The sequence below is a fragment of the Anguilla anguilla genome, chromosome 6, assembly GCF_013347855.1.
Source record: "Anguilla anguilla isolate fAngAng1 chromosome 6, fAngAng1.pri, whole genome shotgun sequence".
NCBI classification, from domain to species: domain Eukaryota; kingdom Metazoa; phylum Chordata; class Actinopteri; order Anguilliformes; family Anguillidae; genus Anguilla; species Anguilla anguilla.
In genome coordinates this window covers 21,513,182-21,529,027 of record NC_049206.1, presented here as the reverse complement: position 1 = coordinate 21,529,027, position 15,846 = coordinate 21,513,182, and the positions used below count along the sequence as shown (strand labels likewise).

Below are 15,846 nucleotides of genomic sequence, written 5' to 3'. Positions count from 1 at the left end.
ATTTATTATAGCTCCCTTTAATACAAGGACATTCACAAAATTTCCTTCTGGGCTGTGCCTTCAGAATTAATGTTATCATTTAAAAGCCCCAGCAAGTCTGAAGATGCTGTAGTGTGGACATTAGATAGGCCTTGACTTGATCGATTCTTTATTACCACCGAAATAAAATAACAGACAATCAATATATTTAAAATAAAGTCTGGCTGTCAGAAGAATGGGGACATTCATAGAGTAACCTGATTTCAGATTCTATGCGCATTGTCTAAAGGAAGAGATGACATGTTTACTGTAGATACCAATGGAGGAATGAACATATCCTTTTTATTTTAGTAAAATAAAATCTTGCGTGAACCTTAACATTTTATTCTTTTTATTTATTCTTTACCTTTTTTCTGTTCAATACACACCTAAATTAAATTTTGTATGAGCACAATTTCACCAGTACAATGTCAAATGATATTCATTACATTACAACAAACCCGACTGTACTGTACAGTAAGGCCCTGCACTTATTGATAGCCAACCCTGACCCAACCTGACCTGTTCCTGGTCCACAGATGAAAACTGAATCTCATACCCAACCCCATTCATGACCAACACAAAAGACAGAAAAAGAAAAAGAAAAGGAGAAAACAGGCAGGTAACAGCTTAATGGAAGAAATTCTTTGAAAAAGTTTTAGATCTTCCTAAACATAACAATTTCAGTTGCAGATATTAAAAGATTGAAATGCGTTTAGGATAGGCACGAAGCCAGTAGCAAACCATTTTTGCGATAATGGCTTAATCAAAGAGAAAGCATTTAATAGAACATTTGAATTAGAGCACTGTCTGAGTGTTGCTTTGTGGAGCAGCAAATGATTACTGCTAAAAGGCAGCCATGGAGCAAAGGGAATCCATGTCACAGTAAGCCTATAGGGTTAGCTATGGTAGAAGCGATGAGGACCATGAGCACAAACACAAATATAAGAAATAATCATGTTAACCGGAAGAGGAAGCTGCTGTAATTCTAAGGCAGTTCTTATCAGTACAGTCTGTATTTGCATGGGCAAAAAAAGTATTCCAGGTTTGTATACTGTCATATTTGGAAAGGGCTTTACAAGTTTTGTACTGAATGAAGCCAACTAGTTTGTTAGCATGATGCACAACACCTTCATCAAAATGTTCCCCTCCTTGAGATTTACCTTTCTTGGTGATATCAGTCAATGCACACTAATACTCTGATATTGCTCCAATTGTAGCAATACTCTAATAATTCAACTGCTCATGTAAACGCCTTTATCTGATTATCTTTCTCAGCATAAGGTCATAATGGGTGTATTCAAAGCAGATGAAGGCACCTGGATTTGTGCCTAATATTTAGATTTTTTGGTTCATATAGATGTCTTACTCCAATTTCTTTCGGTTTTTTTAAAAGGTATATGTCAGATGGAAGTTGAAGATCACGGATGCAAACACGCATGGCTGCCACATACACTGTTTTCGTTGAGCATACAGTGATTATTGAAAAAAGAATGCAAATGCAGCTATTGGAGTAATTACATTACTTATATCCATGTCTAGACAAAAATCTAAATACTGGCATTACTCCCAATAATTTGGGTTGGTGTGCATGTAATCGTTGCTTGTTATCCCAAATTCCCCAGTTCTCAGTTTTTGTTCAACCTTTTCACCCCCATTGTTTTTGTATCATTATTTTCAGACAGTTACCCTACACTTTCAGCAAACATTTGTTTTAATACTCTCAAATTAATTGGAAATGTCGACACCATGACTGAGCCTGATAGAAAAATAGACAAGAACCGACCCCAGCCACGGCATGCAGTACCCAGTCCCATTGAACGTGATTTAAATTGCAGGGTCTTATTGCAGAGCTTTATGATGTCATTGTGATGTCTAAATCTGCAGTTAGAATAATCCGAATACACGTGTACAAGTACATGCACGTGCGAATAGTTTTTCATCAGTTTATTCATTGACTAGATTGTTTTATCCACCAATAAATACAATAAAGCCTTATAGAGAGAAGTCGGTGCTGTAAACACACTCATACAATCAGACCACTGGGTTTACACTGTGTGATTACATCAGATTACGGTGGGGTCATCTTGGAGACATGGTTGGGATGGAAGAGATTATGGCAGAGGCTGAGTTGGGCATGGGATGGAGGCTTTGGTGAGGTTATTGAGGTTGGGCTGGGGTCGTAGGGTAGAGTGTGATTGAGTTTGGAGAGAGGCTGGGGAGAAATTATTGTGGAGTTTTAATAAATTTATAAATGTTAGTATCTGAAATCATGTTTAGTCGTCAATTACACCCACCAGGAAAATCTAGCATAGTCTTTTTTTCTGTACGCAACCTTATGTGAAACGCCAATTTAGGACGCTTTCGCGTGTTTGGCGCTGGTGATTTTGCAAAGTGCAATTGGAGATACTTTGCTTATTCAATGCGGGGCATCCTAAAAACTAATAAACGTGGCTGTAAATACTAGTAACTATAGTATTCTATCATTGTCTATTGTCAATAATGTATGGTAGGCTGTGTTGCAACAACAGTGGAGGGTGCACAATGAGCGCATTTGTCACAGTGTATAGGACCTGAGAAACAAAGACGCGTGCGCGTGTTGCGCATACATGTAGCCCAATACCACGATAAAGGCCTCGCGTACCTCCCAGCCGGCCCTGGGGTTAGCGCTGCAGCGGGGTTGGGGTAGGCACGGCGGGAACCCTCACCTTCGTGACTGGTCTCCAGCTCGATGTCGCCCCCGTAGTTCCCGTATCCGCCGTCGATGCTCGCCCTCACCCGGAACACGTAGGTGGTCCCGGGCTTCAGCCCGTCCACGGTCAGCGCGTTCAAACGGGTCCTCAGGACCGTGTAGTTCTGGTCCCTCTGGTTCTGAGGGGGGAAAAGAACACGGTTGGAAAGCATGGAAAACGAAGCTCCATCTCTGCCTACTTTTCTATTTTATATAGGTCATACGGGAAAAGAGAAAACAACTCACTGACCTATTTATTGTACAGATTTGAATGTGAAAATGAATAAAAAGCTTACAGTCAAAAATAGGTTTCCCTGCAGTGGATCTAGTAATATCTACCCCAATGAGTAATTTTGCAATAGAATGGAATTAATGTAATTACTTATGGAGATTTCTTTCAGGAAAAAAAGGTATACGCTCAATCTGACGTTTGTTTCAGTAGACGGATGGCTGGCTGTCTGACTGATGTCGGATTACTCGGTGGAAATCAGCCCTGGTGTTCTGCATTGAATTTTCACTTCGCTCAAGCGTCAATTTCGCTAACAGCTGCTCGGTTCATTATACAGCATTAACAGATACGGGAAAACGGGTCATTCATAAATGTTTGGATTCACACACGATAAACACCTCATTAATCTAATGACCAGCCGGTAACTGAATTCCACACAGTCGTTGCCAAGACACAAATCAAACACTGGATTTTGTTGACACAGAAAATACAGAAAACCAGGGCATTTTAATTCAGAAAAACAGCTGCAGAATAACTTTCCCCCCAAAGAAAGTGGCAGTCCAGTGCACACAGAAAAATAAGTCAAATAAAGATAAAAAATAACAATGCCTAATATTCATTGAAAACCACGCAGGCACACACACACACACACATTTTGTATATATTGCATAAATAGATTCATTGAGAATATAGAATGCAGCATAGGACACACAAGCAAGCATAAAGCAAGCCCCAAGTAATGCATTATGGGTACATATCTGAACTGATTTCCCAGGCTTAGAAAACCACTCACCAGGTTGTTTTGGCATGTCAAATTGGGAAACAACCCACCCTTGCCCATCCTAGGCTCTCCTACCCCTGGGATGGGATGTGGTGCCTGGGTGCTGAACACATCGGCATCTCATAACATCACATCCCATAATCACCAGCATCAATTATCTACACTCCCTGCATCACACAGTCAGACAGGCATACTCCCCAAAAAACATTCCATACATAATTTAAACCTTGAAAAATCGCAGAGTTAAATGTAAAGAGCAGTGTCATCACATTTCTATGGTACCATAGTATTTGTTCCGTTTTCCTTGAGGAAAGGAAGGGGACTAGGACGGTATGGAACAAATATGAATATTGCATATGCGGTGACATTTTTTTTTTTTTTCACAGTGGAAAATTATGCCAGTAAATCGTGATCATGTGACATGACAGTAAAAGCTCTTTGCCCAGCAACAATAAAAAGAATGCAGCATTCACTCACAGGGTTATTATGGGTCAATAAGGATGGTAATTCCCAGAAGGATGATAACAGTGCTGTTCAATTAACCAGTTACAGGCTGGCCTGGAATGGTCCAAATTGCTTTTTACTGTGGGTGAAAGAGGCCAGGGCAGGGTAATCCATGGACAGGGGACGGAACGTTCGGGGCATACCTTCTCGTAGTAGGTGACCTCATACTCCACGTTGGCCCCGTTGGCGCTCTCCGGCCCCTGCAACGCCAGCGTGATGCTGTCCTTGCTCTTCCTCTTCATCAGAGTCACGCTCACTGGAGAGACGGGGAGCGGGAGGAAGAGGGAGAGAGAGACGGAGAGGGAGAGGGAAAGACAGAGAGCGGGGGGACGGAGGGAGGGGGCAGAGGTAGAGAAGGGGAGATAGGGAGAGAGCGCGTGAGAGAGCGGGAGAGGGAGAAGGACGGCGAGAAAAAGACAGGATGATTGAGGTTGATTACAGGTGCATTAGAATGAGTGCACATCGCAGTGTAGAGTGTGCACATAATTAAAGGCGAGGTTTTTTGCAGAAGTGTGAGTGGTAGGGCTAGATGTATACAGAGAACGACTCTCGCTTTATATGCAAAGTGCTTTGAGGATGAGCATGAAAGCGCTAACACCATTCTCCCATTTGAGCCTGAACTCAAACCTTAGACCTCCTCTCATTTCAGCCATATTGAAAAATCAAGGGTTCTCCTAGAAAGGATAGCCAATGGGCTGGCTAATACTCGACCAGAACAGCTTTTGTACGCAGCGGCAACACAAAGCCATTTAAAGCAGCAACAAAGAGTTTGTTCCGAGTGGGCCCATCTGACCCTACTCAGAGAGAGCAAGGCCGGCTCACAACATGGCTGACATGGAACAGCCCTTTTAATGGCAATGGGCGACGGTTTTCACGAGTCGTCCTCGCTGGTGACACACTCTGCATATGGTGACACGCGGTAATTAGTCATCGCCACCCCGGGCCGTCGCCCGTCACCTTATCTGAAGTGCTCTCAGAAGCACTCGTGAAAAGCCAACAGAGCCCCATGCATATTCAAAAGCACTGCCTTCCAGTCTGGGTAGGGGAATGACATGGTTTCCAGGTTACCAAGGTTACGTGCCAGGCTACAGAAATGCAGAACAGACCCCCACTCTTTCCAGTCGCTTGCTTCATTTACCAAGGCCTTGTACATTTGGGTCTTCCTAGCCAATAACTGTCACTTGTTTATTCGTTCAGATACTACATCACATTTCAGTATTGGCTTTAAACATAAAAAATCCATTAAATATTGCAGTAGGCAATTTGCCAGGCTTTAGCTCTAAATGTCATTCTGGTACCAAGATACTGATGTTTTCCAGTTAAATATGTTATTTACCTTGCACAAGCAGTAAAAAAATAATTGTAAGTAATAAAATTCATTTCTCATTTACATATCTCATGTACTTTTTTCTAATATTTGGCAGTGTGCATGTACTTTATTGTAGAATTAATTTCTAGTTATTGAGTAGGTAAAAGGGGATAGATAAAATGTTGGCATTCACTGCAACATAAGAAAATACCAAAGCCGCATTGACTATGACTATTGGGAAAGTTATGATTTCTTAATGAAGGAGGTATAAATGCTTCACGAAGGCTCCAAGACAGTACACGTGTAAAACCAGACTAAAACATAAAAAGATTGCTGAAAATGTTGAGATTTTATGAACATGAATGGTTAAAATGAATCATCTTGTCATAAAATAATACTTTCAGACTCTGTAATATAGCGTGACGTTCTGCACTGCCTGTGGCGGTTAGCTCAGTGTTAGGGCCTGATTCTGCAGGAAGGGCAGCGGCCGGAAGACGCGCACCGGTCTGGCTGGTGGTGATGTTGACGGAGGTCAGCTGGCGGGGGCTGGGGCTCTGGTCGGACACGCCGTTCACCGCCTCGACGCTGAAGGTGTAGTTGGTGTGGGGCAGCAGGTCGGTGACCTGCACCTTGGCGAGGGACAGGCCGAACTGGCGCGGGCTGAAGTGGAGCCCGCTCCCGCAGGGCCCGCACTTCCTGCCGTCCCCCGGGCACTTCCTGCAGTGGACGTTGTAGGCAACGTCCCCCCGTCCCCCGCTGTCCCGGGGTGGGCTCCACTCCAGGGCCACCGAGGTCTCGTTGATGGTGGAAATGGGGTTTTCGGGAGCTGACGGAGGCCCTGGAGAGACAGAGGTGGAGAGGAGGCGGTTGGGATGGCCAGGGATGGACAAAATGGAGAATTTTCACCAGTGAAGATTCTGTCTTCACGTGGTAAAGGAATACAGCCTTAAAAATCAAATGAAAGTGGGGTTTCTCATGATGTAGCCTGTGGAGCACTGTCCACTTGCTCTTTTCAAGCTGCGATGTTGGCGGGCCGAATCCAGCAGCATTACTTGTCTCCCTCTGTCTCTCGCTCGCTCCCCATTCTTCCCGTCTGTCTACACTGTGCTGTCCAACAAAGCTGAAAATCCCTAAAACATATTTAAAAATCAAACGAAAGTGATGACTTATTTGTGGACAGTGGTATACTGCCCATTGCAAATAAAAACCCAAAATGTCTATTTTATTGTTTGAGAATAGGTTTCATTTCTCCAGAGTAGTTTTAATTCATAATCCTGTTTTTACTCCTCCACAATAGTTTAAATTCATAATCCTATTTTAATCCTATTCTCAAACATATTTTTGACTGGCTCATGAGTGCTCAATTGGTGAGGATGCTTGGAAAAATCATTGGCTGGGCTCTATAGTCCGCACATTGCAGCTTTGAGTCTTGGCTATGACATTAGCCAATGGCATAGCCGGGTCCGCAGTGGTGGAAGACAATTAGCCACACTCTGCTAGTGCTAGGGTGGAAAGGGTTCCATGGGGCACTGCTACATTATTTCCCAGCAGCAGGTACCCTAAGGCCACCAGCTGTCATCAGTGATATACCCCTTTCCTCTGATAGGTGCTAGATCTCCTGTAGTACTTTATCATCTGTAATGTGTAAAATAATCACTTTCTTGCAACCAGGTTCATCTTAGGAAGTGCACATGCATCAGTACTCCTTATGCAGGTGCAGGTTGAATGGCATTTCTTTAAGAGGCACAAGAAATTCTGAATTAGAGAGAAAAAGGAGAAACATTTTCTGAAAACGTTCAGAAAATGCACAAAATTAAATTTAATAAAGGCATCTTGGTTTTATGAGCCTTAAAGTGCTGACATTGATTGCTCCCAACAAAGCAGAGAAACCATTCACGCTCATTTGGTCTAGCAGGAGGGTACCGTGGAAAAACATGAATATGCCACGATAGTTTCTGTTTGTGTCCACGAAGACGATGTGAGATTGGCCTGGTTAGCGAGTTGCTGATGCTAAGCTGATCCTGCTCAGCTCCTGGGCTGGCAATAAAATATCTCTGTAAAGAAGCCCCTGTCACTTCAGAGGCATTAAACTCTAACGTCGTCATACTGCAAAGCAGGGTGAGCGGAGAGGGAATTTTCTTGCTGCTGTTTTTTCCCTTTCCTTCACTTCTCTCTAACATGCGCATGTGGGGGGAGAATGGGTGTCACATGGGAATCTATCTTGCCGAGTTCAGGTGGTTCATGCTCAGAATGCAACTGCGATTCTGTGTGCGCGTGTGTGTGTGTGTGTGTGTGTGTGTCTGTGTTCGTGCCTGTGCATGCACGCGTGCCTGCACACTTAAGTGGCTGTTTGCAGTGTGCGTGTGTGCATGTGGAAGCGTGCCGTACATAAAAATGTGTCCGCGAACGTGTACATGTGTGTTTAAACAGCACTATTGATCACTTTCACTGCCGATGAGCTGTCATTTATTCAGGATTCATTTAGAACAGTCGAGGGGGGGGGGGGGGGGGGGGGGGGTGGATGAGATAATGGCCATGCTTTAGTAGCCTTCGTGATGACAGGTCGTCAGCTTCCTCCCTCCCGGTGAGCCTAGCAGACCGGGTCCTCTTTACGGGGGCAGGGGGCTGTAATTGGGGTTGTCACCGATAAATCTGGTGACAGGAAATGATGCGTGGCATGAAAGCCTGATATCCCCGTCGCCTGATTAATGCTGCGAAGAGCTCCGTCTTCCAGCATTCCTCCACATCCTCAGCCGTGCCCAAGGTCGGCTGGAGGGGGGACACTGTGTGGGGTCTCATGGCCACTCATGCAGGCATGTGCGCGCACACACACACACACACACACACACACACACACACACGTTCATACACAGAGGACATGGACTATGGAGTGCCACACAATACATTACTGATGATTTTCTATACCGTCGCACAATTATCTTCGCTCATCTAGCAGCATAGTCTCTATGGTGTGATCTTTGTGGCAGTTCCAATGACACAGTTTACAATAGGTAGCCTTTTCTCCCACTTTAGCATTGTTTGTAGCAGAGGTTCTTGTCCTGTTACCAAGGTGACCTCAGACCCTTGTTAAAGGCAATAGTGTTGGGTAGTTGTGGGCTGATGGACACTAATAGAGCTATAATATCATGCTGCACTGCCTTTATTAACTCCACATATGAGATGCCGTGCTGCTTCTCTCTCGCTTGTCTCCCTTTCTCCCTTTAGAAATCTTCTCTTACGCTTCCTGTCTCTCAACAGTACCTTCCTCCACCCACCTAAGATTGCAAAAATGCTAACACAGTAACAATGAATGGCTTCCCCCCCCCCCCCACCCCCCTCCATCCCCCCTCTCTCCCACTCTCTCTATCTTGCAATACAGTTGTTTCCCAAATTTCCCATAATGCATTCTGTTTAGTCATTGAACTCTCCTGCCTCAGGAAAGCAGCAGCGAGGCTGATTGGCTGTCCGGTCGTTATCCCTCGTTTGACTAACGGACACCAGGCAGCAGAGTGCGTGGCAAAATGCCCGTAGAATGCATGCTCCTAAGTCCTTTGCCGGAAATCAGGACTGCCGATTACCCAGCGAACACGGTGTGCATTTCGGTGCTAGGAGACCTGTAATTCAAAGGGCTTTTTTATTTATACCCTTGCAGTATAGTGTGCCTAAAAGCCTGCATTCAAGAGGAATAATAACTATAACAGCAAAGATGAGCTATAAATAGCATAGCCATAGTTAGAGTCTACAGCAAAGAGCATTTTATTGTCTGTCTAGACACACCTGTCAGTCATCATGCACTCTTGCCATGGGGTGGGACGGTCGACAGAAGTGATTCTAGTTACCGCACTGAGAGTGATCCAACATCTGTTCTTATCCTTCTAGCTCATCATTACATACGTAAAATGCGTAATGCTATCGTGTAGCATAGATACATGCATTGATTTGAATCAGAATGGTTTTAATAATAATAGTTGTTATTACAGCTCTCTCTGTTGCTTAGGGCCTTTAGGGTACCCATTTCGGAGGGGAGCAACATGTGTGCGTGACCCTTCCTTGGTCTCCATTTTCAGCCCTTCGCATGTGCCCCAGAAAAAGGGACCTGTGGTGTCAGAGGGAGTGGTTTTTGAGCACGGGGGGTGGGGGGTGGGGGGGGTTCTTACTGGTGCAGGCCATGGAGCGGGGGTCCAGCTCGGCGCGGTAGTAGCCCTTCTCGCAGGTGCACTCCGAGGCCCTGTCCTGCAGGGAGAAGCTGTGGGGAGGGCACTTGGTGCAGTAGGCGTCCATGGCTGAGGCCTTGTAGAAGCCGGGCCTGCAGGCTGCAAGGGGAACAGAAACAGGAAACGCGGCTTACGAACAGGAAACAGGCGGTCTCAGCCAGAGAGCGGTGATTTTAAATTATTCACAGTTTTACACCTCATCTACTTATACATTACAGTACTTATCCAGAGCGACTTGCATTGTATCCAGTTATACAGCTGGATATATACTGGAGCAGTGCAGGTTAAGTACCTTGCTCAAGGGTGCAACAGCAGTGTCCTACCAGGGAATCAAACCTGTGAACCTTTCGGTTACAAGACAAACTCCCTAGCCGTTATAATATACTGCCGCCCCCATTAACATATATTTTTATCATTAACTATTTTACAGTGCGGAGGTCATCTATCTTATCCAGAAAATGCCGGTGCGGGTGCAGGCTTTCATTCCAACCAAGCAGTAACAGGCCTGATGCTACTAATCAAGGTCCTTAGCAAAGTCCTTAGCAAAGAGTGGTTGATTAGAATCAGGTGTGTAACTGATTGGTTGGAACGAAAGGCTGCACCCACACTGGCCCTTTCTGGATAAGATTGAGGGTCCCTGGTGTACAACTTTCAGGAGGTAGCATAGAGGCTATGTGTCATCTTTTGTCCCTGGGCAGGCTTGACTTATTCCAAATAATTGCAATGTTTGAAATGAAAAGAGAGCTAGAAAAATACATACATTAAAATGAGACGACAGTATGCACATGAGATTCTTATTTTGTGTAAAAGCATTCACACAGTTATAGAAACAGTTATGAACACAGAGATGGCTCAGGGTGATTTTCCTACTTTATAGATGTGGTGATTTTTAACATTTCTTAGATGAGGAAATACTTATTTTTGGCATGTAGCCATGTTTGCAGAAAGGCAGTCCTGCCATTTACCTAAAGGGCAATATCTGTTTTGTCTTTTTTATAATGAAAAAGAGATATCATTTCCTAACATAATAATGCCATTGTCATTGAACATACCCTTTAAAAAAAGAAATTCAGACCAATACATGGTAAAATATTATATCTGAATCCAAGAAATGCATTTGAATATGTCAGAATAATACAGCATACAGCACACATTTGTAAAAATATCCATCACTACGGCTTGAATGTGCAGCATTGCAAGTAATACAAGATGCTATATTCTGAACTTATCACTGAAATAAAAAGGAATATGATATAAAGTAATGCAACATATTGCATTTCCAGAACTATACATAAGCCCGGGGTTTGGCTGGGCCTACGGGCACTGCATGTTTCACGGTAGTTCCGCGGCTGAGTCGATGTGCATTTTGAGGGACAGCCTCAGAGCCAGGCTGCAGAATGATGGCGCATATTCATTGTGTCTAAGCCCAGGCGAATGACCCATTTTCCCCAGCCCTCTGTGGAATACAAGCAGACATTAGAGAGGAATTCTGAGCTGCCTCTCAGCTCACACAAGGGACCCGCTTGTCCAGCGCGTGCAAAAAGCGCAATGGTGTGTGTGTGTGTGTGTGTGCGTGTGAGTGCACGTGTACATGCACGTGTGCGCGCGCGTGTGTGCACATGGGTGTGTTTGTGTGCACGCACGTGCGCATGCGCATGTGTGCACGCATGTGGGAGAGGACTGTATTGTGAACACTCTTCAAGTGTGCATGCATGAGTGTATATGTGTGTGTGTGTGTGCGTGCGTGTGTGCATGTGTGTGCGTGTGTGTGTATCTGAGTGCGTGTTTACATGTGTGTGCGCATGAGAGGGGGAGCATGTTACGTATCGTGAACACGCTTCAAGTTTGCTTTTAAATGAAACGGGAGAGACAACAAAGGCCCCCCTTGTTCGAGCTGACTAATCTGCGAGTCCTTGATCGCTAACGTCGCTGCTTAACTGAAATCGCACGCCCTGCCTGTTTGTCGTCCCCCGGCAGAGCAGAGCCCCGCGCGGCTCTCCAGAGGAAGAGCGTAAATTCTGGCCGGGGAAAGGCGGGGAGCGAGCGAGACGAACGCGCGGGGGCCGGCGGGTCGGCCCCGTCGCGAGCGCGGGGAACGCAATCGGGCTGACGGATCGGCGGCGAGATGAATCCGCGCCCGCCTCGATTGCGTCCTCCGGACGCCGAAGGTCACGGATTTAATCAAGGCGGCCGCGCGTCGCCCCGGGCGCCGACCGTAAATAACCGGTCCGTTAAACTGCTCCCCGAGGTCTCCCCAGACCCCCCGCACAGGATTATGGGCTTTAACCGCGGGGGGCGGGGGCGGGGCCGGACCGTCCCGCGATCTCGGCTGGGGAACGGAGCTCCCTCATCACGGGTTATTGAGCCGAAGCACGAAGCACAAAAACGGAAAGGGAGAGCGGGCCGGTCCTTGATCGGCCGCGGGACGGGGGCGCCGGAGAGCTTTGCCGGCTTCGAGCCGGGGGCTTCGGCGGGTTCCGCGCGGCTGCGGGGGTTCGTCTCGGCGTCGTCGGGTTCGCCCGGCTGCCTGACCTGGTGGCTCTCCGCGGCTGTGCGGTATCTCTCTCCTCTCGGGCAGTCTGCTTGCGCCGGGCGGACCCCCCCCTTCCCCCTCCAGCGCCACGGGCGTGTCCGCGTCGCTCTGCTCCCCGCGTCCCGGCGAGCCGCTGGTGACTCAGATCGGCCACCCGGATGACCTTGCGACCGACGGCGTTCGCGTCCGGGCCCTGGAGCCCCGCTGCGTCCGCACCAAAACCAGACGCTCGTATCAGCTCACTGTTATCACCGTCATCCGGGGCCGCTCGCGCGTCGCGTATTATACATCTGCATAGCGGGGTATTCCCTGCAGCGGTTTCGCATTGAAATAGCTTATTCACGGGCACAATAGCGGTACTTCCTACCAACTTGGATGCATGATTTGATCTGAATCTGCAGCTCAGGGGTAGCTATGAAGTGAAATGCCAACCAACCCATGACATTTAGTATTCAAACTGACAGCTGTCTGATTGCATCTCAAACTTATAGAAAACACAACGCCAAGGGGGGCGAAACCACAACACTCTTCTGCCTGATATTCCAGGGTGCTCTGAACGGAACCCCCGGGATTAGAGTGCAACAGTTTGTGACGTCACAGCGGCATCGGGCATTCCGCGGCGACGCGCGCCGCGCCGCGCGCGCCGACGCTAGCTAGCGCCCGCGTCTGTTAGCGGCTCATTGATGGCGCAGAGCGGCGGCTCCAGTGGCCGCATTAGCGCGCTCCGCTCGTTTCGCTGCGCCGATGCTAAAGCCCTAGCCTGAGCTCCAGCCAGGCCTGGCAGAGCTCTCTGGCCTTTGTTTCTATTCTCGCCCCTTCCAGCCCTCGCCGCCTTCATAAAGACCGCCTCTGTTTCTGAGCCTCCATAACGCACGTGCCAGCCAATGAGGGCGAACGCAGTGACTGATGTCAGAGAGCGCTGCCGACAGAAATCCTTGGGACTGAAAATGAATTTTTTTCGAGAAACGACTGAAAACTTTGACTGATTGACTAACATGTCACGATGAGACAGTCGGTTTAAAATCCATGCAAAGAGGAAGAGGACACATTCTGTCGTCTAAATCACCCTTTCGGAGCTGGTCCGTAGAACATCAAAGATGAGCAATCCACTTTCCTGCTAAGGGGTTAACTCAATCGTTCTGCTTCTGCACACGCATCGATTTGGGTAGTAAATCGAGAGAGAAGGTAAATAATAAAGAAAAATGCATCTCAAATATCTTCAGGAGGTCTGTCCTATCAAATATTAATATACCTCCGACTCCAGTCCCTTGGACGTGGCGATCAATAGCTTTTAGATATAATGTCCTAAGGCTACTGTCAGTGGCACAGAAAGATAAAATCAGGAGCTGGTTTACATGTGATTTTCTTTTATCACTTACTTTTATCAACCGGCATTCATTTTTCACTGTTGCTCATTATTTTGAAGCTGTAACTCCCAATGACTTCATCAGCATTTAAGAGGCGTGAGAGCCAGTGAGAGGGTGTCTATGTGCGTGTGTGTGCGTGTGTGATTGTTTGTATGTGTGTGTGCACGTGTGCGTGTGACCATTTTTTTCCCATTTTCAGCGCTGATATCATAGCTAATGGCCCTGGGTTTAATCAATTACTGTATGAATTATTCAATGAAACACACACTCTCGCTGTTTCTTCAGTTCAAAGTGAACAAGACTAACATGATTCACTTCCTGTGGCTTACAAAAGGTCAAATCAAATCCCTGCCTTTGAGTCTCACTGTGAGAGAACTCTGCCCCCCCTGAGTGCTCTCCGTGAAAGTCAAGTCACATCTCTTCGCAGCTATACGCTGCAGACAATACAGCGAGAAAGAGCTTAATGGCCGACAAAAGCCGTAGAGACGGGAAGGGCACTTACGCAACGTGGCTTATTATCGTTATGTCTTAAGGAAGAGATTCAGTGTCACGAGCTAACAGCCGCCATTTGGCTAGTTCCTCCCCACGAAAGATTTAACAGCTTTGTCTTGTTAAAGACGGGATGACATTAACTGTGTGGTACGGAAAAGTAATACATGCCCAGTACGTAACGGCCATTGAAAGGAATTGCCGGTGTAAAACACAGCCGGAGATATGGCTCACGAGCAAACGAGATGAAAAATAACAGCAGATGCGATCGTCCAACCTTTAAATAAACAATGCGTTCTTTGTCACCCCCTCCCTTAGATGTGACACGTAGAGTGAAATTAAGTGGGCAAGAATTATTTCCAAGTGTGTGTCTCTGTGCACGGTGTGGGGGGGGGGGTAATATAAGGAACGTGTGCAGGAGGGGGCATGCCCATGCCTGGCCTTTCAGTGCCCCTGAGAGCTTAGGAAAGCAGAGACAGTAAGGCACATAAAAATAGAGACCTGTCAATCTTCATCAGTTCCTGCAGCCTTTTACCAAAGGTGTGATATTGAATAAGAAACACCAGTCTGTGATATCTGTTCTGAGAGTACGACTCAAAAATAAATAAATGACCTGTCCCTAATCCCAAATAAATAAATAAATAAATAAAGCCCCGTAAGCGGGCGTGAATTAGTCTTTGGGTGGATTATTGGGACGGGATGAGAGAGGAAGTGAGCTGTGTGACATCATCCTCCCGAATTAGGCTGTGCTGCTCGCGGAGCGAGCCGCGCTGTGCCTGCTCCTACTGTACTCTCCTGCTCTCCGCGCGATAAGCGACCGCGAGAGGAGTCTCCGGCGCGGCGCAGCCGCTTTGCTCGCGGATTACCCGCGGCAACAGCCGCCGCGTCGTGTAGCATTAGGAAACGGCGAGAGAGAGTGGAATTGCTCCTTACGCAGCTTATGAAGAGCTCCATCTTTGCGTTACACAAATTCAGCATTTGGGGAGAGAGGAGAGGAGAGGAATACACGCTAATGAAGATGTGACATCGTCATCCCAACAGCTGCCCTATATTCATTAGACAACGGTAACTCCGCAATTGTAGCTTGAATGCAAGTAACGACACAAGCAAAATAAATGTAAAAAAAAATGGGGGTGGGGGGGGGGGTTCGAGGAGGTAGCAGAGATGAAGTAATAGACCCAAGCATCTTTATAGCTGTTCTTTGCAGAAATGTGTGTGTGTGTTTTCTCCCCCCTCAGTTACATAAGCAGTTGACTGCTCCTGGGGAGAGGGGAGGAGGGGTGGAAGGGTAGTGTCACAATGGTTACCAAGGCAACAAACTCCCAAAAAGGGAACCCTTTTTTTTTTTTGTTTTGTTTTGTCACCGCGAGTCCTTTTCCAGCGCCAAGATTTCACGGGATTACCCATGCGTCCGCTCTGCTCCGCTAGCTTAAAAAATTGATGCGCGGAACAGCAGCGGGGAAGGGGGGTTGACGTAATCGGGCCTGACGGTCAGCGCTCCGCCGAGACCGAGGGCGGCGGGTTCCCGGCGGGCAGGCGGGCGGCTGAGCGAACGCCCGCGCCGCTCGCAGGGCGTGGCCCGGGGCGGGCCGCGAGGCTCCGGGCGGAGGCGGTCCCGAACGCTAATCCTAGCGCCCCGAGCGCGTTCAGGGCACGGCGCGCTTCGCAGAC

The 15,846-nt window shown here is 47.1% G+C and overlaps 1 protein-coding gene across 1 annotated transcript in view; it reads right to left on the bottom strand.

Annotated features, from left to right (window-relative positions):
• The window catches only part of epha4b (eph receptor A4b), a 97,276-nt gene that overhangs the window by 32,940 nt on the left and 48,490 nt on the right, over positions 1–15,846 (bottom strand). The window contains exons 4-7 of the mRNA XM_035423887.1: positions 9,730–9,885; positions 6,075–6,410; positions 4,407–4,519; positions 2,727–2,889 (exon numbers count right to left, since the gene is read on the bottom strand). Of these exons, the coding sequence (XP_035279778.1) occupies positions 2,727–2,889; positions 4,407–4,519; positions 6,075–6,410; positions 9,730–9,885 (768 nt within the window). The remainder of the gene's footprint in view (positions 1–2,726; positions 2,890–4,406; positions 4,520–6,074; positions 6,411–9,729; positions 9,886–15,846) is intronic.